Genomic DNA, 27,926 nt, shown 5'->3' with positions numbered 1-27,926 from the left:
TGTGGCCATGTCCTTGACTTCCTTGGCTGTGAGACCAAGAACTTTGGGTCAGGCAATGAGGCCATTTCACTTTGATCCTTTTGGATCTTGCTTCTTGCTTTTAAGGTTCATTAGGTATGATCAGAGTGATTTACCTACTTTTACTTTTTTAGAGTCAGGGTCTTAGTGTTGCTTAGGCTGGAGTGCAGTGGTGCGCTCATAGCTCACCATAACCTCGAACTCTCGGGCGCAAGTGATCTCCTCAACTCAGCCTCCTGAATAGCTAGGACAACAGGCACATGCCACCATGCCCAGCTAATTTTTAGAAGATTTTTGTGGAGACAGAGGTCTCACTATGTTGTTCAGGCTGGTCTTGAACTCTTGTCCTCAAGTGATCCTCCTCGCTTGGCCTCCCAAAGTGTTGGGATTACAAGTATGAGCCACTGTGTCTAGCCCTAGAAAAGTTTTTATTACAGGGCTAATTACTCCCAGTTACTGAGGCAAGATCCTTCTAGGTATTATATTCAGTGCTTGTACGGCCTGGCTGGCGAGCACAGGCACTTTCCATGGCTCTGTATCAGCCCCAGGCACTGCTTCCTCTAATCCTCTTAGGTGGTTCTCTCCCCAGCTCCACATAGCTTCCTCACACACAGGCACTGACTGACACTTGGCTGAGTGGCAGAGGCAAACCCTCCGTGAATCACTGCAGTTCTCTCTGTGTAGCTGTCTCCTCGCTCAGGCTCTGTCCTGTGGACTCCAGCCTCCTGGACTCCTGGGACTCTAAGCTCTGTCTCCTTCCATTGTGGAGTCGGGCAAGCTTCCTCTGGGCTCCTCCTCCCTGTACCACATATTAGAAACTTTCTCAAGGCAGTGAGCTGGGCAATTATAGGACTAACCTTGTTTGTTTCCAATCTCTTGGGGACTACTGTCCTTCACTATCTAATGTTCAGTGTCTTGTTTATCATGTTTATCATTTTCTTCTTTAGGCAGGAGGGCACACCCACATTCTGATACTTCATCTTGGCTGGAAGCGGAGGTTTCCTGGTGCTGTCTGTTTTAAAACTTTTTATTATGGAAACATTCGTACATCGCTTATAATAAACCTGTTTGCATCCACTGTTCAGGTTTAATAAAAAGCATCTCATGGATAATACTGTTTCATCTCCTCTCCCACCCATTCGCCTGTCCCCAGAAAAGCCCTGCATGATATTACTTCATCCATCCACGTCAGTATGTATCTTATTTTTCTTAGCACTATCACAATAAAAATATCATATCTAAAAGTAGTTCTTCTTTAATATCATCAAATATCCATTAAATGTTAAGTGCTCACATTTCCCAGATTGTCTTATAATTTTTCTTTTTTAGTTTGTTGGAATCAGTATTCAAATAATGTGCATACATTATCACTGTTTGACAGATCTCAAGCCTTTTTTAATCTACAGCACAGGTTGGCAAACTACTGCCCATAGGCTGGCTGGCTGCCTGTTTTAGAAATAAAAGTTTTGTTAGAACACAGCTGCCTATAGATTGCTTTAGGCAGGAAGGACCCTGAAGGCAGGGCCTACTCTTCTTTCTTCCTGGATCTCCCACACGCAGCCCAGAGGCCCTCAATGCCTGCTTGGAGATTGAAAACATGAAGGTTTGGCTTAAGTGGGAGTTCTTAATATGTAGCAGCCTCCTCTTTCCTGCCTAATCAAAGAAACTAGTTTAAATTGATTTCAGTTTGCACAGCTAATTTTTTTATCTTAAAAAGTGTTTAACAACATGGCTGTGAATCTGAGCCGCACTATCAGAGGGCTTGTGGTTGCTTCTTGCTCCTTCCCTCTTCAGCTTGACTCAGTTTCGCCCACATTACTGAGCGCCCACTCAGGACAGCTAATTCACAGGGCTGGGGCGCTCAGCCATGTGAAAGGGAATGGCATGGAATTCCTGGACCTCAAGGAACCCTGGAGTGGTGGGCACATAAGTGAAGCAAAGTGGAAGGACACAAAGTGGTGGGGGACATGGGGGAACGGGGAGGCTTTGTCCATGTACAGACACCAAGAAAGATGCTGGGACGAATGTGGCTGGCTTTCCAGAGAGGAAGTGTTTCTTTCTCTCTTTCTTTTTTTCTTTTGAGACAGAGTCTCACTTGTTGCCCCAGCTGTAGTACAATGGCACGATCTCAGCTCACTGCAACCTCTGCCTCAGCCTCTTGAGTAGCTGGGTTTACAGGTGTGCACCACCATGCCCAGCAATTTTTGTGCTTTTAGTAGAGACGGGGTTTCACTGTGTTGGTCAGGATGGTTTTGAACTCCTGATCTCGTGATCCGCCTGCCTCAGCCTCCCAAAGTGCTGGGATTACAGGCGTGAGCCACCGCGCCTGGCCAAAGTGTTTAATTTCAAGCAGCTACAATGGCACAGACTTTTGAGTAAAACCAGCAAAATAGGCCAGTGATGGTACCTAGGGGTTACAAGCTTCCCCGGTAGGAAGGAAATGAGGGAAATCAGATCTACTTAATTGATCAACATGACACAAGGTAACTCACCGCAAATGGTCTTAACTGGTCTGTTTAAGAGTATTTAAATACTCTTATCTCTAAAGGAAGAATGTGTCTTCCTGAATGGGGCCAGGCTAGAGGACGTATCTTAGAATTCTGATTGGAAATGTTTTTTTTTTTTTCTGTTTTTGCCATTTTTTCCCCCCAAATATGTCTGGTCTAACGGCAGAGCTCTCCCTAGTAAGAACAGGACAGTTGGAAGGGCAGCCAACGGTTTCCTTTCAGTATTTCTAGACCCACTGACAAGACAGTCCCAGCCCCGGCCAAGGGCCCTCACACCTTGTGGTCAAGCATTAACTCCTGCTTAGGATTCATGGTCCCTAGATCACCTTTTTGTTCCCATTCAAGGGTGTGGGATTTGTCCATGGCAGTCCTCTAATTGCACACACTTGGAAATGTCAGAGCTGTGAATTCTGCTAAATCAGTGGCATGTGCTCAAGACTGGGCAAATCCAGCCTGACAAGCATGTGATGAATTATAAAATAAGGCACAACCAAGCACATGCTGCAGCAGAAGTCCACAAAGTTCCACAGGAGGGCAAGGAATGATCAGTGAATCCTTACTCTTCATAGAAAGTTCTTCCTCCAGACATCCACGTGGCTCGCTTTCTCACCTCCTCAAATCTTTGCTCAGATCCCTTTTTTTTTTAAGTGAAGCCTTAAGCCTTCCCTGACAACCCTAATTTAAAACTGTACACACTCATACCCACTTCCTTCCCCCTGACTTAGTTATCTTCCCAGCATTAATGGCTAACGTACTATATAACTTATTTCCACCTGTCTCCATGGGGGCGATTTCTGTCTGGCTGCTCATCACTGTACCCCAGCAGCTATTAATAGATCACTCTACTGAGGGACTCATACGTGCTGAGTGTTGGGCGAACAGTGAACAAAACCTTGCATGGTCCTTGCTGTCTGGGAGTTCATGATCCATCTTGGAGGAAGAGCTGAATTTCAACAGGGAGGCAGTGTGTGCAGGGGGAGGGGCAGCAGGAGCAATGGGTGAAGACAGAAGCACAGAGGTGGGTGTCAAGTCAGGGAAAGGGATGGTGAAGAGACGCCTCAGGTAATGAGGGAAGGGATGGAATAGGACTAGATGCTAAAGGGCTGGAGTACCAGGTGGAGAAGTTTATTCTGCAGGTAATTAATGGGGGCGGGGTATGAACAATTTGAGGAAACGGAGTTACCTGACTTGAATTTGTTTTGGAGAACCACTTCAGGGACATGCAAGAGGCTGATATGAAGATGAGATGGAGCAGAGACCCCTCTTAGGGGCCTGCTGGGCACCTGCCCCCAAGCATGAAAATAAAAGGAAATCTTGAGTTCCTTCAAAGGCATTTCCAGGCACCTAGCCAGCACTGGGAAGTAAATGAGCAACTGAAGCAAGAAAGGAAGAATAACTTAAAACAATAGCCAGGGAAGTTAAAGTCACAGAATAAACCCAAGTTCCCTACAGAGAATAAAGGTAACATTTTAACACAAGTCCTTGAGTTGATTTTCAGAAACCAGGACCCTCACCAAATGAAAAGTGCTATCTGCTGGCATGCAGACCTCAGACAGGGGAAACTGAGGACTGAGCTTGGACCATCATTCTTTGTTCTAAAATTCTTCCTGACGGGCCTAGAGGAGGTCATGCCCACAGACCAGAGCTAACATTCTTTTCTGCTGATCACAAATTTGCAGACAAAGCTTCATCTCCTTAACCCATTGTAAATCAGAAAATCTTCGAATCCCCCTATGACCTGTGCCCTTCGCCCCATATCTGGTTCAAGATGGCCTGTCTTTCTAGGTCAAACCAATGTACAGCCTCCATGTATTGATTTATGTCTTTGCCTGTAACTTCTGCCCCCGACTTTATTTTATTATTATTATTACTTTTTTTTTTTTTTTTTTTGAGATGGAGTCTTGCTCTGTTGCCAGGCTGGAGTGCAATGGCACAATCTCAGCTCACTGCAACCTCTGCCTCCTGGGTTTAAGCGATTTTCGTGCCTCAGCCTCCTGAGTAGCTGGGATTACAGGCGCCCACCACCACACCCAGCTAATTTTTGTATTTGTAGTAGAGACGGGGTTTCATCAGGTTAGCCGGGCTGGTCTCGAACTCCCGACCTTAGGTGATCTGCCCGCCTAGGCCTCCCAAAGTGCTGGGATTACAGGCATGAGCCACCACGCCCAGACTTTTCCTGCCTGTGAAAACGCTTACCTATATGGCACTGGGGGATTCAGGGCTTCAGCACGAGCTGCCCAATTCTCCTGGCTTGCTACCCTGCAATAAATGTCTCACTTTCTCTTACTGCAAGCTTGACGTCAGTTTCTGGCTTTGCTGCGCCAGAGGGTCAGACCCAAGTTTGATCTGGTAACACAGGAAGCAGGCGAACAGGCAAGGCCACCCTCTTCTGTATGGAGGCAGGTCGGTGTTCACTTGCCTCAGTTTACCAAGGTTGTGATCAGCCTCTGCTCCTCCTCTCTCTTATTGGTCTCCCTCTGCTGTGCTGTGATTCCCATCATTGTGGTGGTTTTTAACTTTTCATTTTGAAATAAATAAAAATACAAGAAGTTACAAATGAGGACCATGTACCTTCCACTCAGCTTCTGCCACCATGAGGATTTATTTCCCTTCAGACATCTCCCCTCTAAATTCCCACATTACTGACATCCTCCCAATACAGATCATTCTGAGGACTTACAACAAAAATACTTCATTCTTTGAAATACTGACTTTAGAGAAATCTTCACCCAAATAACTTTGACACCTTAATCCATCATACACAATGGAACCACAGTCCTCTTACCTGTGAAAGCCGAGGGCAGGACCCAGCAGTGGGTGAGGTGAGTGAGCGCTCAGCACTGCCACCCTCTCTCCCACTGGGGTGCAGGCGGGACCCCTGGACAGTGTGCAGGCAGCAGCGACTGGGCTCAGGAAGGTAGGTCACAGTTGGAAGTGCCAGTGCAGAAAGGAGACCGCGGTTGGAAGTGCCACAGAGCTGGAGGTGAGCGAGACACTTCCCCACCTCGTCTCCCCAGTGTGGACTCAATGCACCTCCTAATCCAGAGTGGGCACGAATTCCAGGAAAAGCCCACCAACTCTGTACAGAAGCAGGAAAGGGGTCTCTACTGTTCTGAGAAAGTCTGGAAATCTCTAATTTATCTTCTTTTTTTTTCTAAAAGTTTTTCTTCTCTGTGCCCCAGACCTCAAGAAATTTTGTGGCCTTAGTGAGAAATGGCAGATAATTAAAGTCATCAGGCCAGGCAAACTTCCTTTCCAACCAGAGGGTCTGCGGTCCCCAGAAGGTGGGGAAAACCTTCACGCTTTTTCTCTTTGGCTTCCGGCTGCTTAGCTCTGACGTGTTTCAGTCAAGTGCACCAGAGAGTAGGGGAAATCAAGCCTCAACCACCCAAGCTGGCTGGAGGGCTGAAAAGGTAGAGCCCAGGGACCCAGACACTACTGAGCAGCTTACAGTGAGGAAGGACTTCGGGAGAGCAACCCCTGACAGTTGCTCATGAACTCTTGGGCTTACCCTTGAGCTCTACATGTATGGATCTGACCCTACACAGATGACACAGACTTTGAGTGCTGAAATACGGGATAGACTACCACCGGAGTCCCAGGCTGGCCACTAGGTGGCACTTGTGTGAGATGGATCCACATCTCAAAGACTTTCATAGCAACCACAATCCACATGAGTCTTGCGGGGAACTAGGAATTTGTGGTCTGAACCCATTTGGAGTGATTATCTTCTAAAATAAAGTTAATGACATTCACTGTAAGATTTTAACAATAACCAGAATCTCAAAACATAGTATTTAAAATGTCTAGGATACAATTCAGCATACTGAAAGCATACTCAGCATACAGAAAGCCAACAGCTACTCTGAGATGAAACAGATACTGGAATTATTTGACAAAGATTTTCAAGCAGTTGTTAAAAATATTGTACAAGTAAAGAAGGGTACTCTTAAAAAATACAGAAAGTTTTACAAATAGAAGATATGAAGAAGAACTAAGTGGAAATCTTAGAAATGAAAAAATTCAACTACTAAAATAGAAAACCCACCGGATGGGCTCACTAACAGAAGATGATGGAGGAAGTAGTTAGTAAATTTATAAATAAAATTAATAGAAACGATTGAATCTGAACAACAGACAAAATTTGAAAAACCTGAACAGAACCACAGAGACGTTAGGTAACAACAAAAGGTCTGAGTGTCCTATCATCTGAGTCCCAGAAGCAAAGAAAAAAATGGCAGAACATAGAAACATGGAAAGAAATAGCTGAAAGTCTGGTTTACCACTGGAAGACAATCAGTTTAATCTAGTATAGCAACAGTTTAAAGCAAAAAACCAATTTGATCTTCATTTTTAAAATTCAGTATCTATTTATTAGAAAACTCTCAGCAAACTTGGAATAGAAAGAAATTTTCTTCACCTGATAAAGACCATCTACTAAAAGCTATAGCCAACATTCTACTTCATGGTGAAATACTGCTTTTTCTCAGAGATTAAGAACAACACAAGGATCTTCTTTTTTAACACCGCTGTTTAACCTTTTGAATAGTCCTTGTCAGTGAAACAAGACAAGAAAACCAGAAAGGCCTAGAGACTGGAAAGGAAGAAAGAAAACTGTCTTTACTCAGAGACAATATGATCACCTATGTAGAAAATCCCAAGGAGAACACACATACACACACACACACACACACACACACACACACACACACACACACACAGCCTTCCTAGAACAAACTGAGTTTAGCTATAGCAAGATTGCAGGATATAAGATCAGCACACAAAAATCAATTATATTTTTGTACATTACCAATGAACAAGTAGAAACTGAAATAAAAAATACCATGTACAATAGCTTACAACCCCACCCCCCGATATACATATAACAAAACATGTACAGGATCTATATGCCAAAAGCCATAAAATGTGGATGAAAGAACTTAACGGAGGCCCAAGTACATGGAAATTACGGCATTCCTTCATGGACTGAAAGACACAACACAGGATTGAGTTGTAGATTTACTAAAATTGTAGTCAAAATCTCAGCAAAACAGTCTATAGATAGAGTAGATGGAGGTAAGTGGATCCTAAAGTTCACATGGAAAGGCAAAAAAAAAATAGCTGAAACACTTTTGAAAAAGAAGAATAAATTTAGAAAAATCACACTGTCTGATTTTAAGACTCATTACAGAGCTATAGAAATCAATATGGCACAGTGTTGATAAAAGAACAGACATAATGATTAATGGGACAGAACCACTGTTCAGAAATATATTTCTTACAAATACCCTCAGCTGGCTTTTTGTGAAATCTGTAAAGGCAATTCAATTTCAATGAAAGAAGGAGGATATTTTCAATAAATGATGTTGAAACAATTGGATATTCGTATGCATAAAACTGAATCTGGACCTAAATCTCACATATTATACAAAAAGCAACTCAAATGGGATATTCGTATGCATAAAACTGAATCTGGACCCTAATCTCACATATTATACAAAAAGCAACTCAAATGGATCGTAGATCTAAATGTAAAACATGAAAGTATAAAACTTTTAAAAGACCAACTATGAGAAAATCTTCATGATCTGGAGTTATGTAAAATTTCTCAGATATGTCACGCAATGCAAGATCTATACCAGAAAAACGTCAGTTGGACTGCATCAGAAATTAAAACTGTGCTCTGTAAAAGGCCCTGTTAAGAGACTGAAAAGTCAAGCACAGACTGGGAGAAGATATTTGCAAATCACCTATCTGAACAAAGGATTTATACTCAGAATATGTAAAGAACTCTTAAAACTCAAGTAAACAACTCAATTTAGACATAGGCAAAAAGCTTGAACGGACATTTCATGAAAGAAAATAAAAAGATGGATGATAAATAGTATGAAAATTTTCAATGTCATTAGTTATTAGGAAAATGAAATTTAAAACCATGAAGAAATACCACTACACAGCTATCAAATGGTTAAAACGCAAAAACAAAAAAGGAAGAAATCAAGTGTTGACAAGGATGTGGGGCAGCTGCAGCTCTCAGACATTGCTGGTGGGAATGCAAAATGGTGCAGCACTCTGGAAAACAGGTTGGCAGTTTCTTACAAGGTTAATATGTATTTAGCCTAGAAAAATTAAAACTAGGCCGGGCACGGTGGTTCACACCTACAATCCCAGCACTTTGGGAGGCTGAGACAGGCGGATCACGAGGTTAGGAATTCAAGACCAGCCTGGCCAATATGGTGAAACCCCGGCTCTACTAAAAATACAAACATTAGCTGGGCATGGTGGTCCACGGCTGTAATCCCAGCTACTCAGGAGGCTGAGGCAGGAGAATTGCTTGAACTGGGACCTGGGAGGCGGAGGTTGCAATGAGCGGAGACGGCGCCATTGCACTCCAGCCTGGGCTACAGAGTGAGACTGCGTGTCACAAAAAAAAAAAAAAAAAAAAAAAGAAAGAAAAATTAAAACCATATTCACAAAATCCTGTTCTTAAATGTTTCTAGAAGCTCTAGTCATAACTGCCAAAAATGGATAACAACTGAAATGCTTCTGGACAGATGAGTGGATAAATATATTGTGGTGTACCTACAGAATGGAATACTACTCAGGAACAAAAAGGAACCGGCTACTGACACATGACTTGATGAGTCTCAAAATAATCCCACTGCATGAAAAGGAGCCAGTTTCAAAGATTAGGCTCTGTAGGACATTTATCTGACGTTCTTGCAAAGAGACAAAACGAGTGATAGAAAAGAGAGCACAGGTTGCCAATGGTTGGGGTAGGGGAGGGTCTGATTAAAAAAGATAACAGGACAGAGAATCTGGAGGCGATGAAGTGCTTCTGTGTCCTGAAAGTGGTAGTAATAACACAAATCCATACATGTGCTAAAGTTCATGGAACTAGACACAAAAAACTTAATTTTTCTGTATCTTAACGTGAAGAACATAAGTAAAAAAATAAAGAAAAGAGATGACATCTCTTGCTTCCTATTTAAGACTGTCTAGACATTAATACTGATTTTAGTACTAATTACAATAATGGCCACCACAAGCATGTTCTTATGAAAATACTTTTTTGAGCATCTGTTACATGCTGCTTCTTTACCACACATTTTATATCACAACTTTTTTTTTTTTTTTTTTTTTTTGAGACGGAGTCTTGCTCTGTTGCCCAGGCTGGAGTGCAGTGGCCAGATCTCAGCTCACTGCAAGCTCTGCCTCCTGGGTTTACGCCATTCTCCTGCCTCAGCCTCCCGAGTAGCTGGGACTACAGGCGCCTGCCACCTCGCCCGGCTAGTTTTTTGTATTTTTTAGTAGAGACGGGGTTTCACCGTGTTAGCCAGGATGGTCTCGATCTCCTGACCTCGTGATCCGCCCGTCTCGGCCTCCCAAAGTGCTGGGATTACAGGCTTGAGCCACCGCACCCGGCCCACAACTTCTAATATTCACAGTCACCTCGTAAGGTGGGTTAAGTTCAACGTAGAAAAAATCTGAGGGTAAGGGAAGTAAAATAATTTGTCCTATATCTCATAGTTGATAAGTGGCTGAATCTAAACTCGAACTCAGATTTCACTGCCGACCTTATTCCAAGCCTGCTTCTCCACTCTGCTGCCCACTTAACAAAAATAATGGAAACTGACAGGGAGACATTATATCATATAAATAGCAGGAAGGGAGAATCATATTATGATTTCCATAGATTGCAAAAACTCTAAGCATATTTTATTCTAAACTTGGAGTTGGTTTGAAATTCTAAGAGGTTGGGGAAAATTTAAAAACTATGTTTTTGCCATTGCCATTTTCTGATAATCCTCCAGTAGGTGGTTCTTAATTTTCAATAGGATGGAATAATTCTCTCCACTTCTGCAAATGTACAGTAACTCTTATTTTCCCTAAGTGACTTAAAGAATCATTGTGACTTACAATTCTTGACCAAGTATTTACTAACTCCACAAATTGCAGTTTATACATTTGAAGTAAAGAGTAAACATTACAAAGTTCTGTCTTCTCACACAGCTGACTGTCCTGAAAAGTTGTGACTGGTCCTTCCTACCTTCACATACCACTGCCACTATCAAAAAAAAAAAAAAAAAAAAAAAAAAAAAAAGGTAAATCCATTTTAGTGACACAGAAACTAAGCTTTCATTTTAGTTCATTATGGTTATAGCTGAGTAAGTATCTGAAAACATCACACATATGGAGGGTGCACATTTCTCACACAGCAAATGATATCTATGTGAAAAGCTGGGGGATGAAGGCTGTCTTCTTGTTTGTGAATTACTCCCAGTGACTTTACTGGCTAGTAGGTGCTTTTTCCACCAAAAACCCTGGCCTAGAGTATTTTCGTCTCAGCTAACACAGAGATATGAAACTAAGGCCTCCCATAAAAGTATTTTCTTGAATGTTTTTTATTTCTGCTCCATTGAATATATTTTCTTAAATATAATAATCATTGATAAATTTTGACTCAACATCAGTAAGATGTGACACAAAGCAAAGCCCAATTAGTGCTTCATGGCAACTTGACTGTCAAGAGTTGGGTGATCTATTTCATAAGCCAAATAAAAATAACAAAAATAATTTTATCACCAACACTTTCACTTTTGAGAGTCCAAATACTGTCCAAGTACCACTGCTACCAGGTATTGGAAATCTTCTTATTTGGAAGGTAGTTATGCCCAGAATGGTGGTGTGGGGGGACAAGGAGGTGGGCTTACCTTCCAGCAGGTCTCTGGCCAGACCAGGTTCTGCCCCTGTGGACCGAACAAAGTCTGACAGGACTGCGTCCATATCAAGAGTCATAGGATCATGTAGGAGTGCTGCCCAACACTCAGCCGAGGTGGGGTTTGGAAGCACACTAGAAACCATCCATCTGCAGGAAAGAAGAGAAAAGGCATTTTACCACGTGACAGAAATGGAGCTGCCAAGTGACAACTACATGCAGAGACCTGAGGGAGAGAACAGGAGCCATTTCCACCTGCTGTCATATTTTTCTGAACTGGTTTGGTCCAACTGCCTGATTCTTCATGCAAGACATTATATTATAGAATTTGAACTAAAATGTCATCCCTCTGTACATGCCATGTGAGAGAAGGGGTATGCTTGTGTTTCCTCCTAAAATTCATATGCTGATATCTCATCTCCAAGGTGATGGAGACAGTGCCATCTATGAAGCAGGAAATGGGCCCTCACTAGACACCAAATCCGCTGGTTCCCTGATCTTAGACTCCCCAGCCTTTAGCATTGTGTGGAATATGTTTCTATGGTTCATAAGCCTCCCAAGCTATTGTATTTTGACACAGCAGCCTAGATAGACTAAGGCAAGGGGTCACCACTATTTCCAGTGCTCCTGACCTTACATTTTATTATTTCCAATAACTGATGGGAAAAAAAGACTAGATTATTTTAAAATTTCAAATACCTAAGTATACCTAGAAAAATTCAATTGGAGTTGCTAGACTTCTAATCCTCTTCCAAACTGTATAGACTTGTAATACTTTCACAATGTGAGGAATGTTACCCACTCTATTCCAATTATGCCTTTACCAGTGTGCCATCCTGCCCCCTCAGCCCTCACCACTTACTTGGCTATTAGGAAAGACTCCAGGTTAATCCACAGTTGACTGAAATACTACACTTGCTGAAGATGGCTACTAAACTATCTGCCATCTCTCTAAGAGCTGCCATCAATCCAACAACATTCTGAAGAATGTCAGATTTCCCAGGCAGTATGATCCCAGCCAGAGAAAGAGAACGGATGTGCAGCAGCTTGACCCAGGCTGACTGTAGCAGCCGATTGCTGGGGAAAAGCAACTGTCACGTTGCAAGTGAGAGAGACTTATACTAGTCAGAAGTGCTGGGGTCCCCAGTGGGTGCTCAGTCTTTGCTGATGGAGTGCAAATGCATCCTTGTGTTTGTGTAGATAAAAGGTCCGCAAGTTATGGACTACGGGTCACCTGTGGTATGCCACCCGTTTTTGTAAATGAAGTTTTACGGGAATACAGCCATACCCACTCATTTGCATATTGCCTGTGGCTGCTTTTGCACCCAGCTGAGTTGAGGAGTTAAAACAGAGACCCTAAGGCCCACAAAACTGAAAATATTTACTTCCTGGAACTTTACGGAAAAAGTTTGCAGACTCCATTACAGGCAATGGAGAATTTTATGCTAGTAAGCATGTAATTAATTTTACAGATTGTGGGGGTGAGTTTGAATCCCATGCTATTGATGACTGTCCTCTGTTCTTTCTTTCACAGTAACCCACTGGGATGGGTGCTGCTTGGTGGGGTAGGTCCTGTGTCAGTGGCCCATGCTTTAGAGCCAGGCACATAGCCTGATGTGACCCTGGCCCTGCCCTTGTCCAGCTGTGACATGGGCTCCACCTCTCTGAGCACTCCTGTTTTTCTGTAGGAATGCAGGAAATGAGCTCACTTAACGTGCAAGACCCTGAGGACTGAGGGTCTCAGGCAGGGAGGTCGGTACCCTCAGGGACATTCATTGTGACCACCCCATCTTGCACACAGCTCCTATAACTTTTAGTTGATACAGCTAGAAAATAAGAAAATTATTTGACCTGATGTATATGGTACCAATTAGGAAATTGATTTCTTCCTTCTCTCCATGCACCGGGGCTTCGGCCGGGAGAGTCTCTTCTTTTGTCACTGCCACCTAGGGGACAGATCAGAGAACAAGAGCATGTGATCTCTTTACCCTCAGACTGAGGCCGAAGCCTTGGCTTTTTGTCACAGGAGGCTGGATCTTGGCCTTGGCCAATTGCCTGAGGCATGTACTCTGTCTTCCTGGGCCCTACAGGTCCCCGCTCGCCAGCTTACCACCATCTCCCATGCCTGGGCCTGGCCGGGGGCTGTCTCAGCTTCCCTCGTTTCAGCAAGCACTTCTATTTCAGTGAGGATCACTTGCACAGCACAGGGCTGTTTTTTTCTTTTTTGAGACGGAGTCTTGCTCTGTTGCAGGGGCTGGAGTGCAGTGGCGCGATCTGGGCTCACTGCAAGCTCCGCCTCCCGGGTTCATGCCATTCTCCGGCCTCAGCCTCCCGAGTAGCTGGGACTAAAGGCGCCTGTCACCACACCCGGCTAGTTTTTAGTATCTTTAGTAGAGACGGGGTTTCACCATGTTAGCCAGGATGGTCTTGATCCCCCGACCTTGTGATCTACCCGCTCGGCCTCCTAAAGTGCTGGGACTACAGACGTGAGCCACCACGCCCAGCCTACAGAGCTGTTTCAAACTTTATTAGCACATACCACACCAGTACATTCAATCTCAGTTATGTGGTGAAATATACATAATATGAATTACCATTTTAACCATTTTTAAGTGTAAGATTCAGTGGCATTAAGTACCTTTACACTGTTGAGCAACCATCACCTCCAACCAACTCCAGAACTTTCTCATCTTCCCAAACTGAAACTCTGTACACACAAAATACTAACTCTGCATTCCTCTCTCCCCACAGGCCCCGGCCACCACCATTCTACTTTCTGTCTCTGTGAATCTGACTACTCTGGGTACCTTATGTGAATGGGATCATATAGGATTTGTCCTTTGTGGCTCGTTTATTCTTCTTAGCATACTGTCCTCAAGGTTGCTGCATGCTGTCAGCATGTGTCAGAATCTTCTTCCTTTTTAAGGTAGACTAATATTCCACTGTATGTATAGATCACATTTTACGTATCGGTTGATTCATCTATGGACACTTGGGTTGCCCCACCTTTCGGCGGCAGTGAATGGTATAATCTCAGCCCATTTATACTTATGCCAGGTTGCTGTACTGTGAACTTCATGAGCTTTCACCAGCATGGCAGTTAAAATTACGTCCATATCTCCTCCTCTGTATCATGTCCTTAATGCAAACATAGATTTAAGTGTGGACTTAAAATGAATGTTTTGTGTGGTAAGAAGCTACCGTGTTTATCTTGCTTCCAGATTTATTTCTTCTCCTTCTCCTTCTCCTTCTCCTTCTCCTTCTTCTTTTTTTTGAGATGGAGTCTCACTCTGTTGCCCAGGCTGGAGTGCAGTGGCATGATCTCGGCTCACTGCAAGCTCTGCCTCCCAGGTTCATGCCATTCTCCAGTCTCAGCCTCCCGAGTAGCTGGGACTACAGGCATGTACCATCGTGCCTGGCTAATTTTTTTTTTTTTTTTTGTATCTTTCATAGAGACAGGGTTTCACCATGTTAGCCAGAATGGTTTTGATCTCTTGACCTCGTGATCTGCCCACCTTGGCCTCCCAGGGTGCTGGGATTACAGGTGGGAACCACCGTGCCTGGCCTTCCAGATGTATTTGTTAAACCTCACACTGCCACCATCACCACATCCTCACATTCATGTCCCATGATGATATGGGAGGGGCTGGGCTGGTGGGGACACTGGCCCCCAGTTACCTGGGTCATCCTCCCAAGCATGCACAGTACCTCTCAACCTACCCTGTGTGGTCTAAAGCACTCACTCAGCCGCTTCGAATAGCCTGAGGCTCTGGGTGGCCGTGCCCTGGCCCTGCATTTCTGCTCTCCTCCATGCATCCTAGCCCTTAGACAGAACGTCTCTGAAGGTCTCATCAGCCACCCTGGGGAAAGTAATGTGTCCCGTCAATGCCTGGTGACTTTGCCTTAGGAGGGGCAGTGCCATGTGGGGAAGAGGGTTGGCCCTGGAATCAGTCCCTGGGGCCAAAATGGTTCCACCACTTTGTGTGACCTTAGGCATGTTATATCACCTCTCCGTGCCTCAGTTTCCTCATCAATACAATTAGAATAATAAGAGTATCTCACAGTTATTATGAAATTTTAAGGAATTCATGCACAAATGTACTGGCCCATAGTACATGCTCAATAAACATTAATTATGAGCCAGTGAATGAACTCTCAACAGGGACCGAGACTACCCTTGCCTTCCCAAGTCTCCACTGAGCAAGAAAACTGCTGCCACCAGCTTGCTGAAGGCAGGAATAAGGGGCCTACCTCTAGTGCCTTGGCTTGGAATCACAGAGGGTTAAACTGGCGGGGGCTCCTGCCTTCAATTCCATCTTCCTTCCTGTATCTGAGGTTGCAGTGTTCATTTCTCACTTAAGCAACCTTCATGGAGCTGCTAATCTGTTCCGGCCATGACTGCAGGGACTGTGTGGGAACTATGAGCCCCCTGAGCCTCCCCAGGAGCTCCCCAGTAAGCAGAAAGAGACAGACACACACACACAGGTCTCAAAGACCAACTGCTGGATTTGGAAGACACTTAGTGGAGGAACTGGTCCAACCAGAGAGAGCAAAATTGCAAGACAGAGGTGTAGCAGGATAAAGACCCAAACTGCCTCAGGATCCATTTTTCATTAACTTCTGTTTTGGCCAGGTATGGTGGCTTACACCTGTAATCCCAGCACTTTGGGAGGCCGAGGCTGGTGGATCACCTGAGGTCTGGAGTTTGAGGGCAGCCTGGCCAACATGGTAAAACCCTGTCTCTACTAATAATACAAAAAAAAAAAAAAAAAAGCCAGGTGTGGTGGCAGGTGCCTGTAATCTCAGCTACTTGGGAGGCTGAGGTAGGAGAATCGCTTGAACCCGAGAGGCAGAGGTTACAGTGAGCCGAGATCGTGCCACTGTACTCCAGCCTGGACAACAAGAGTGAAATTCCATCTCCAATAAATAAATAAATAAACAAACTTCTGTTTCAATGAAGCTCAAATAAAACATTGCTGTATTATATTTGTCTGTAGATGTGATAATCGGACACTGGAAGGCAATAAAATGGGTAGATGGAGAATGAACACTGGGAGATGGTGGCAGAGGCTTGTGGTCTGAACCCTGGGGACAGGTACAGGAAGACTATGGGTGAATGAATGCCTGGAGGTTACTCTTCACTCCCAGGGCAGCGAACAGGGTAGTGAATGCCTTTAAAATCTCTCTCAACAGAGGGCCAGCTGCCTGAGAGCTGGGATCTACTTCATCCTCCTTTCTATCCTCCTGGTCACAGTGCCTGGCACACACCAGGGCCAAAACTAAGGTGAGGCGAGGCGGCACCTGCCACTGCTGCAGAATCTAAGGGGATGCAAAAACACTCAGGAATCAACATAAACAACATTTTAGTGCTATATTTGTAAAAATAAAAATTAGTGCAAAAATATCCTTGATGAACAAAATATCAGCCTTTTAAATGAAGGCAAGGTCAGCATGACTATTCCTCCTTTGCCCCTGGCTCCACAGGGTTGCCGGGCCTTGGCATGAGCTCAGAGCTGCTGCCTGGGAGGCAGGTGGTTCGGAGGCAGCCGAGTGAACACCCATCACAGCCAGAGAGATTGACTTCAGAGAGGGCCAGCGAGGGCCACGGGCAGGGGCATGCAAATGAGTGGGGAGCAGGAGCTTGCTTTCATCAGGTCTGTTTGATGATACAGCACACTGAACACAGGGATAAGGGAACAGAGGGGTGGATGAACAGATCTGGGGTCGAGCGCAGGCTTGGGAGCTGATGGCCTGGCTGGGTGCAAAGCCCCTGCAACCCTGGAAAGGCCACTTCACTTATTGAAGCCTTGGTTGTCACATCTGAGCAATGAGGGGGAGAACAACTCTGCCTCTTTAGAATTGCAGTAAGGATACAGTGAGATGAGATGATACTGAAAGAACACGCACTATTACTATTATTACCATTGACATAGATTAAAACAATAGGCAAATGTACTGTTCTGGTACTGAGAATCCGCCCTTGACTACCCATACATTTATACATCCCTGTTAAGCGGGTGAATGGTTAAACATGAAAAAAGGTCAGGCATGCATTCATCCTGTCTGGCCTGGCGAGGAAGCCCACCCTGGTGAGGAGATCAGATGCCTGGGCTTCCCTGGTGAAATGAATTGGCCGTCTCAACTCAGATGTCAACACTCTAGGAGCCTGCATGTGTGGCTCATCCTTTGCCAGATGCCATTGTGACCTTGGGCAAGTGTGGCGCACTAGGGGACAAAGGCTTCAGTGGATGCCACATTAGGGAAACACATCTTCCAGAGCATTTTCATGGTTCAGATGAAAGGTAAGAAAGCCCAGTGTCTTTCAGTGCGGGGGCATGAGTTCTGGGAAGTTTGGCTCTGCCAAACATTCCAATGCATAGAGCACATCATCATTTAAGCTTGGCCACGTATATTACTTACATAACCTCCACAATGCAAGCTAGAGATAAAGATGAGTCTAAGAGCAATTTGGACTGTGATGAAGCAATTTCTCCAGGAAATTCAACGTAAAAAGCCCTGGGTGAGGAGACGGGAGGTGCTTCTTACTGAGGAGTAAGAAGAGAGGTTTGGCCAGACAGTGACAGATCGGGCTGTGTGAAAATCAAACAGAAGAGGCTCTGGGAAAGTCTGTGGGGCACACTGAAGTTCTTCGCATTGTTGCAGGATCATTTCACTCTTTAGTTTTCCCCTTGGTGAAGCTGATACTCTCAAACGCATTGTCTAGTGGGAACCGAGGAAGGTCCCAGCAGCAACAGTGGGCAGTGCTGGGGCCCACCACTTGCACCTGGGGCTCGGAGAAGGCACACGTGTGGGCACTGAGCCCATTTCACTTGTCCAGCGGGTGCCCTGGGCTGGACACCCAATGGGCTCAATGGGAGGGAGACATGCCTTCTGTTCAGGGGCCATGACTGGGCCTTGTGCCGGCTCTCAGAGCATCTGGTGCCTTTAAAATAAAATACGTGCATAGATGCATGACTGGAAGCAAAACATTTCCTTAGTTGACACTCACTCAATTGTACTTTTTCATAATTTTCTCCTAGCATGGAAAGATGGAAGTAAAGTCTCTACTAAAATGTATACCTTTGGGATTAGCAGTAAGTGTAGGATCTACTGGATTTTTGTCCTACAGGCATTGAAATGATATACTCATCAATGACATATCAAATTCTTCAATGGTTCTTAATACGAGTTAAACAGTAGTTTAAATGACAGGAGAAAGTGGGGCACTAGAAATTGTGAATGGCACCTCAACATCCCAGTCTGTCTACTCTTGAGCTTAGATTTTTAGGCTAACAAGGAGAACACAGAATTAAGTAATGGTATATATTTTAAAAATATTTTTCCAATAAATATTTAAATATGCATAAAAGTAGACAGAAAAGTATATTAAAGCCAATGCACCCATCCCTCAGGCACGACAATGATCAACTCTTAGCCAACCATGCTCCTTCTCTATCTCCAACCCTTCCCCTGCTCACATCATTTGGAAGCAAATTCCAGGTAACACATTATTTCATCCACAACTACTTCCATCTCTCTCTCTCAAAGACCCTTTACAACATAACCCCAGTACCATAATCCCACCTCAAAATTAACAATAATTCTTCATTTAAGAATGAAAAATATCCATTGTGCAAATTTCCAGTGTGCAAATTTCCAATGATATCAAACGTTGTAAGTTCACATATTTAGTTTTTCAGTTTGTTGTTCATCTTACTTGAATCAGAATTCAAGTAAGATCTCTTACTGTAATTGGTTGATACGTCTTTTTTAATCTACAGATTTTGCCTCCGTCTTTTTTCCTCTGTTTGTTGAAAAATCTGATGTATATATTTTTCTCTAGAGTTTGCTATCATCTGGCTTTTACTGATTGCTCCTCTGGTGCCATGTCACGTGCTCCTCTGTCCTCTCTATTTCATGTAAATCAGCACTGGGATATAAGGCTCAATCAGATTCAGGTTCCATTTGGGGCACATTTTGGTGCTGTCTTCTTCCATCAGTAGGCGCTGAGTATCTGTCTCTGCCTGTGATGGTAGCAGCCACTGATGATCATTGCCTAGACCCAGCAATTCAAGAGGGGTTGCATATACTGGCAGTACAATTCTTTCATTCATTCTTTATTAGCTGGAATTCTTAAAGGGAAACTTCTACTAATCTACTATTTGGTCACCCAGTGGTAGACATCTAATAGAAAAGGCAAGATGGATGCTTTATTTATGACCTTTTAATTCATCATTTTACTTGGACAAGTTGGTTCACTAGCTTCCTTCAATGGGATCAATTTGTTACTTCTTTTTTTAAAATATTTTGCATTCCTCGATTTAAACATATTTTATGCATTTTGATCTGTCCAATATAGAGCAGTTGTTGTCTTTATTGATGCTTAAGTTCTGAATAAGTTCCCTTGACACTAGCATAGCTGACAGAGTCTTTTCTATGTATCTTCGGTGACAAAATGTTTCAGGTCCCTTTTCTACATTTACTGTTCCGGATCTAGAATTCAACATTTCTCCAAAGAACTATGAGTCTTCTTTATTGAGAATGGTTTTTCAAGACCACAATCTGGGTGCTTGGTGTACCCATAACTAGTGGTTTAGTCATCGTTTACAGGACTTCTTGGAGAGCTAAGAAATATGTTTGTTTTAATAAAGACTAAATTTTGAGTTCATTCTAATATTTCCAATTCAAATAGAAGACTTCAGAGTTTTTACTTAACCTAATCTCTCTGACAGATGAACCTCCTTCCCTCGCCAAATCCTAGTTCTTAATAAAATCAGGAATGACAGCATATTACAGTTACTCTTTCCATTTCTCCTGCTTGAATCAAAGCTATTGATTTCTCTGTGCTAAATTTATATCTTGCTATTTTACTAAATTCTTACAATTTATAGCAATTTTCTATAATTTTTTTTAGTATTCCAGATACACAATCATATCAAATGCAAATATAGTTTGTGTTAACTTTTTTTTTTTTGAGATGGAGTACCTCTCTATCTTCCAATCCTGTCTGATTTCCTTGATTAATGCATTCAATATAATATTACATATTATGACAAGTTATGGGCATCTTTGCTTTGCTCCTAACTTTAGTGGGAACAACTTTGGTGTTTCCACACTGAAAAAGATGCTGAGTGTTGGGTCTTGGGCTAAACACACACACACACATACACACACACACACACACACACACACAAGTTTTTAAAAATTTAAAGTTCCAGGATACATGTGCAGGATGTGCAGGTTTGTTACATAGGTAAAGGTGTGCCATGGTGGTTTGTTGCACCTATCAACCCATCACCTAGGTATTAAGCCCTGCATGCATTATTTATCCTGATGCTCACCATCCCCCCATCCCCCCAACAGGCCCCAGTGTGTGTTGTTCCCCTCCCTGTGTCCACGTGTTCTCATTGTTCAGCTCTCACTTATAAGTGAGAACATGTGGTGTTTGGTTTTCTGTTCCTGTGTTAGTTTGCTGAGGATAATGGCTTTCAGTTCCAACTATGTCCCTGCAAAGGACATGATCTCATTCCTTTTTATGGCTGCATAGTATTCCATGGTGTATATGCACATTTTCTTTAAACTTAAAAAAAAATTTTCCATAAGTTATTGGGGTACAGGTGGTGTTTGGTTACACGAGTAAGTTCTTCAGTGGCAATCTGTGAGATTTTGGTGCACCCATCACCTGAGCAGTATACACAGAACCCTGTTTGTAGTCTTTTATCCTTTGCCCCCATCCCATCCTTCTCCCCAAATCCCCAAAGTCCATTGTATCATTCTTACGCCTTTGCATCCTCATAGCTTAGCTCCCACATATCAGTGAGAACATATGATGTTTGGTTTTCCATTCCTGAGTTACTTCACTTAGAAAAATAGTCTCCAATATCATCCAGGTCACTGCAAATGATGTTAATTCATTTCTTTTTATGGCTGACTAGTATTCCATTGTATAAATATACTACAGTTTCTTTATCCACTCATTGATTGATGGCATTTGGGTTGGTTCCATGATTCTGCAATTGTGAATTGTGCTGCTACAAACACACATGTGCAAGTATCTTTTTCGTATAATGATTTCTTTTCCTCTGGGTAGATTATCAAGTAGTGGGATTGCTGGATCAAATGGTAGTTCTATTTTTAGTTCTTTAAGGAATCCCCACAATGTTTTTCATAGTAGCTGCACTAGTTTACATTCCCACCAGCGGTGTAGAAGTGTTCCCTGTTGACCACATCCATGCCAGCATCTACTGTTTGTTGATTTTTTTTATTACGGCCATTCTTGCAGAAGTAAGCTGGTATCACATTGTGGTTTTGATTTGCATTTCCCTGATCATTAGAGATGTTGAGCATTTTTTCCCATGTTTGTTGGCCATTTGTACCTCTTCGTTTGAGAACTGTCTATTCATATCCTTAGCCCACTTTTTGATGGGATTTTTTTTTCTTACTGATTTGAGTTTGTTGCAGATTCTGGATATTAGTCCTTTGTCAAATGTATAGATTGTGAAGATTTTCTCCCTCTCTGCGGGTTGTCTGTTTACTCTGCTGGCTGTTCCTTTTGCCACACAAAAACTCTTTAGTTTAATTAAGTCCCAGGTATTTATCTTTGTTTTTATTGCATTTGCTTTTGGGTCCTTGCTCATGAAATCCTTGCCTAAGCCAATGTCTACAAGTGGTTTTCCAATGTTATCTTCCAGAACTTTTATAGTTTCAGGTCTTAGATATAAGTCATTAATCCCTCTTGAGTTGATTTTTGTATAAGATGAGAGATGAGGATCCCATTTCATTCTCCTACATGTGGCTAGCCAATTATCCCAGCATCGTTTGTTCAAAAGGGTGTCTTTTCCCCACTTTATGCTTTTGTTTGCTTTGTTGAAGATCAGTTGGCTGTTAAGTATTTGGGTGTATTTCTGGGTTGTCTATTGTTTTCCATTACTCTATGTGCCCATTTTTATACCAGTACCAAGCTGTTTTGGTGACTATGGCCTTATAGTATAGTTTGAAATCAGGTAGCATGATGCTCTAGATTTGTTCTTTTTGCTTAGTCTTGCTTTGGCTATGCAGGCTCTTTTTTGGTTCCATATAAATTTTATAATTGTTGTTTCTATTTCTGTGAAGAATGATGGTAGTATTTTGATGGGGATTGTATTGAATATGTAGATTGCTTTTGGCAGTATGATCATTTTCACAACACTGATTTTACACATCCATGAGCATGGGATGTGTTTCCACTTGTTTGTGTCATCTATGATTTCTTTCACCAGTGTTCTGTAGTTTTCCTTGTAGAGGTCTTTCGTCTCCTTGGTTAGGTATATTCCCAAGTGTTTTATTTTATTTTTGCAGCTGTTATAAAAAAGGTTGCGTTATTGATTTGATTCTCTGCTTCGTCTTTCCTGGTGTATAGAAGAGTTACCAATTTGTGTACATTAATCGTGTATCCAGAAACTTCGCTGAATTCTTCCATCAGTTCTAGGAGCTTTCTGGAGGAGTCTTTAGGGTTTTCAAGGTAAACAATCAGTCATACTGTCAGCAAACAGTGACAGTTAGACTTCCTCTTCACCAATTTGGATGCCCTTTATTTCTCTTTTCTTATTGTTCTGGCTAGGACTTAAAGTACTATGTTGAAGAGGAGTGTTGAGAGTGGGCATCCTTGTCTTGTTCCAGTTCTCAGAGGGAATGCTTTCAACTTTTCCCATTCAGTATTACGTTGGCTGTGGGTTTGTCACAGATGGCTTTCATTACATTGAGGTATGTCCCTTGTATGCCGATTTTGCTGAGAGTTTTAGTCACAAAGCGATGCTGGATTTTGTTGAATGCTTTTTATGCATCTATTGAGATGATCACGTTATTTTTGTTCTAAATTCTGTTTATGTGGTATGCTCCATTTATTGACTTGCATATGTTAAATCATCCCTTCATCCCTGGTACGAAACCCACTTGATCATGGTGGATTATCTTTGTGATATGTTGCTGGATTCTGTTAGCCAGTATTTTGTTAAGGATTTGAGCATCTATGTTCAGCAAGGGTATCAGTCCGTAGTTTTCTTTTTTGTCCTTTCCCGGTTTTGGTATTAGGGTGAGGCTGGCTTCATAGAATGCATTAGAGAGGCTTTCCTCTTTCTCTGTCTTGTGGAATAGTGTCGAATTCTGCTGTGAATCCATCTGGTCCTGGACTTCTTTTGCTGGTAATTTTTAAATTAAGATTTCAATCACACTGCTTGTTATTAGTCTGTTCAGGGTATCTAATTCCTCCTGATTTAAGCTAGGAGGATTGTATTTTTCCAGGAATTTATCCATGTCTTCTAGGTTTTCTAGTTTATGTGTGTAAAGGTGTTCACAGTAGCCTTGAATAATCCTTTGCATTTCTGTGGTGTCACATTGTTTGTATTTCTGTCGTGTAATATCTCCTGTTTGTTTCTTAATGAGGTTATTTAGATTTTCTCTCTTCTTTTCTTGGTTAATCTTGCTAGTGGTCTATCAATTTTATTTATCTTTTCAAAGAACCAGCTTTTGTTTCATTTATCTTTTCTATTTTTATTTTTGTTGTTTCAATTTCACTTAGTTCCGCTCTGATCTTGGTTGTTTCCTTTCTTCTGCTGGGTTTGGGTTTGGTTTGTTCTTGTTTCTCTAGTTCCTTGAGGTGTGACTTTAGAATGTCAGTTTGTGCCCTTTCACTCTTTTTGATAGGTGTTTAGGGCTATGAACTTTCCTATTAGTATCCCCTTTGCTGTGTCCCAGAGGTTAGATTGGTTGTGCCACTATTGTCATTGAGTTTGAATGATTTTTAAATTTCCATCGTGATTCCATTTTTGACCCAATGATCATTCAGGAGCAGGTTATTTAATTTCCATGTATTTGCATGGTTTTCAAGGTTCCTTTCGGAATTGATTTCCAGTTTGATTCCACTGTGGTCTGAGAGAGTGCCTGATATACTTTAATTTTCTTAAATTTATTGAGACTTGTTTTGTGGCCTATCATATGGACTATCTTGGAGAAACTTCCATGTGCTGTTGTATAGAATGTGTATTCCGTGGTTGTTGGATGAAATGTTCTGTATATATCTGTTAAGTCCATTTGTTCCAAGGTACAATTTAAATCCATTGTTTCTCTGACTTTCTGTCTTGATGAGCTGTCTAGTGCTGTCAGTGAAATATTGAAGTCCCCCACTATTATTGCGTTGCCATCTATCTCATTTCTTATGTCTGTTAGTAATTGTTACATAAATTTGGGAGCTCCAGTGTTAGGTGCATATATGTTTAGGATTGTGATATTTTCCTGTTGGATAAGGCCTTTTACCATTATATAACGGTCCCTCTGTGTCTCTTTTAACTGCTGTTGCTTTAAAGTTTGTTTTGTCTAAGAATAGCTACTGCTGCTTGCTTTTGGTGTCCATTTGCATGAAATGCCTTTTTCAACACCTTTACTTTATGTGAGTCCTTATGTGTTAGGTAAGTCTCCTGAAGACAGCAGATAGTTCATTGGTGAGTTCTTATTTATTTTGCAGTTCTGCATATTTTAAGTGGAGCACTTAGGCCATTTACATTCAATGTTATTATTGAGATGTGAGGTACCATTGCATTCATTGTTCTATTTGTTGCCTGTGTGTACCTTGGTTTTTTGTTTTTGCTTTTTAACTTGTATTTTTGTTTTATACATCCTGTGTGATTTATGCTTTACAGAGGTTTTGTTTTGATATGTTTCTAGGATTTGTTTCAAGATTTAGAGCTCCTTTTAGCAGTTCTTCTAGTGGTGGCTTGATAGTGGCAAATTGTCTCTGCATTTTCTGAAAAACTGTATCTTTCTATCATTTATGACGCCTAGTTTTGCTGCATACAAAATTCTTAGCTGAAAACGGTTTCGTTTGAGGATACTGAAGATAGGGCCCCAATCCCTTCTAGCTTGTAGGGTTTCTGCTGAGAAATCTGCTGTTAGTCTGACAGGTTTTCTTTATAGGTTACCTGGTGCTTCTGTCTCACAGCTCTTGAGATTCTTTCCTTCGTCTGAACTTTAGATAATCTGATGACAATATGCCTAGGTGATGATCTTTTTGAGATGAATTTCTCAGGTGTTCTTTGTGCTTCTTGTATTTGAATGTTTAGGTCTCTAGCAAGGCCAGGGAAGTTTTCCTCGATTATTCCCCACAAATATGTTTTTCCAAGCTTTTAGAAATCTCTTATTCCTCAGGAACACCGATTATTCTTAAGTTTGGTTGTTGAGCATAGTCCAAGCCTTCTTGGAGGCTTTGTTCATATTTTCTTATTCTTTTTTCTTTGTCTTTGTTGGATTGGGTTAATTCAAAGACCTTGTCTTCGAGCTCTCAATTTCTTTCTTCTACTTGTTCAATTCTACTGCTGAGACTTTCCAGAGCATTTTGCATTTCTATAAGCGTGTCCAATGTTTCCTGAAGTTTTGATAGTTTTTTCTTTATGCTGTCTATTTCCTTGAATATTTCTCCCTTCACTTCTTGTATCGTTTTTTGGATTTCCTTGCATTGGGCTTTGCCTTTCTCTGGTGCCTCCCTGATTAGCTTAATAACTAACCTCCTGAATTATTTTTTAGGTAAATCAGGGATTTCTTCTTGGTTTGGATCCATTGATGGTGAACTAGTGTGATTTTTGGGGGAGTACTAAAGAGCGTTGTTTTGTCATATTACCAGGGTTGGTTTTTTGGTTTCTTCTCATTTGGTTAAGCTCTGCCAGAGGGAAGATCTAGGGCTGAAGGCTGGTGTTCAGATTCTTTTCTCTCATGGTGTGTTCCCTTGATGTAGCACTCTCCTGCTTTTCCTATGGTTGTGGTTTCCTGTGAGCTGAACTGCAGTGATTGTGGTCTCTTTTCTGGGTCTAGCCATCCAGCAAGTCTACCCGGCTCCAGACTGGTACTGGCTATTGTCTGCACAGGACAATGCACAGGATGTAAACCATCTATGGGTCTCTCAGCTGTGATGCAAACTGTCTATGGGTCTCTCAGCTGTGGATACTAGCACCCGTTCTCCTGGAGCTGGTGGTGGGGTCAAATGGACTCTGCAAGGGTTCTTAGCTTTGGTGGTTTAATATTCTATTTTTTGTGCTGGTTGGCCACCTGCCAGGAGGTGGCACTTTCCAGGGAGCATCAGCTGTGGTAGTATGGACAAGAACCAGTGGTGGGTGGGGCCCTAGAACTCCCAATATTATATGCTATTTGTCTTCAGCTACCAGGGTAGATAGGGAAGGCCCATCAGGTGGGGGTAGGGTTGGGTGTGTCTTAGTTCAGACTGTCCTTGGGTGCGTCATGCTGCGGCTGCAGTGGGGGATGAGGGTGAGGTTCCCAGGTCAGTGGAGTTGTGAACCTATGAGGATTAGGACTGTCTCTGCTGAGTCATGCAGGCTGTCAGGGAAGTGAGGGAAAGCCTGCAGTCACAGGCCTCACCCAGCCCCCATGCAATCCGAAGGGCTGGTCTCACTCCAACTGTGCCTCCCCTAACAGTCCCAAGTCTGTTTCCAGGCAGTGGGCAAGCAGAGCTGAGAACCTGCCCCAGGTTACCTGCTTCCCAGCTGGAAAAGAAAAGGGCTTGGTTCTACTTCCCGCCTGTGGAGATTTTGCACCCTCCCCTGACTTCTGGCAAAGGGGCTTCTCGCCCGGTTCAAATTGTTACAAAGTTCAGCTGGAGACTCCCTTTTCCCTGTGGTGTTTTCCCCCCCCATCCTCTGGCTTCCCTCCGGAAGGATCCCTGTAGTGCCAGGTAGGAATGGCCTGCTTGGGGACCCAGGGAGCTCCTAGGGCCTTTCCCACTGCTTCATCTACCCCTATATTTCACTCAGTTCTCTAAACCGACTCAGCTCCAGTTAAGGCTGGATACTTCTCCTGCAAACAGACCTTCAGTTTCTCCATTGGGGGTGTGTGTTTGGGAGAGCAGGATCTCCCTTTTCCACTTCCATAGGTGGGGCACTCACAGTATTTGGGGTGTCTCCTGGGTCCTGCAGGAGTAGTCTGCTTCCTTCAGAGGGTCTGTGGGTCCTCTCAGGATTGCTGGCTTGTTCTTGTAGTAGATCTGGAGCTAGAAATACGATGCAAGCTTTGGAATGCTGCTATGTCCATCTGAGTCAGAGCTGCAATCTAGTCCTGCTTCCCGTCTGCCACGAAGATCCCATATTTTCTTTATCCAGTCTATCATTGATGGGCATGTGGGTTGATTCCATGTCTTTGCTATTGTGAATACTGCTGAAATGAACACACACATGCATGTATCTTTATAACAGAATGATTTATATTCCTTTGGGTGTATATAGTAATGGGATTGCTGGGTCAAATGGTATTTCTGGTTCTAGGTCTTTGAGGAATTGCCATACTGTTTTCCACAACGGCTGATCTAATTTACATTCCTACCAACAGTGTAAATGCATTCCTATTTCTCCACAGCCTCGCCAGCATCTGTTGTTTCTTGACTTTTTAATAATTGTCATTCTGACTAGCATGAGATGGTATCTCATTGTGGTTTTGCTTTGCATTTCTGTAATGATCAGCGATGTTGAGCTCTATTTCATATGTTTTTGGCCACCTAAATGTCTTCCTTTGAGAAGTGTCTGTTCACGTCCTTTGCCCACTTTTTAATGGGGTTGTTTGTTTCCTTCTTGTAAATTTGTTCCTTGTAGATTCTGGATATTACACCTTCGTCAGATGCATGGATTATAAAAATCTTCTCCCATTTTGTA

General features: G+C 42.7%; 1 protein-coding gene across 1 annotated transcript in view; it reads right to left on the bottom strand.

The window, feature by feature from the left end:
• The window catches only part of OTUD7A (OTU deubiquitinase 7A), a 373,673-nt gene that overhangs the window by 149,007 nt on the left and 196,740 nt on the right, over nucleotides 1-27,926 (bottom strand). Inside the window, exons 3-4 of the mRNA XM_030931684.1 lie at nucleotides 13,096-13,190; nucleotides 11,240-11,394 (exon numbers count right to left, since the gene is read on the bottom strand). Coding sequence (XP_030787544.1) covers nucleotides 11,240-11,390 — 151 coding nt within the window. The 5' untranslated portion in view covers nucleotides 11,391-11,394; nucleotides 13,096-13,190. The remainder of the gene's footprint in view (nucleotides 1-11,239; nucleotides 11,395-13,095; nucleotides 13,191-27,926) is intronic.

The sequence above is a fragment of the Rhinopithecus roxellana genome, chromosome 5 (assembly GCF_007565055.1).
Source record: "Rhinopithecus roxellana isolate Shanxi Qingling chromosome 5, ASM756505v1, whole genome shotgun sequence".
Taxonomy (NCBI): domain Eukaryota; kingdom Metazoa; phylum Chordata; class Mammalia; order Primates; family Cercopithecidae; genus Rhinopithecus; species Rhinopithecus roxellana.
This window is presented reverse-complemented; position numbering and strand designations above follow the sequence as displayed.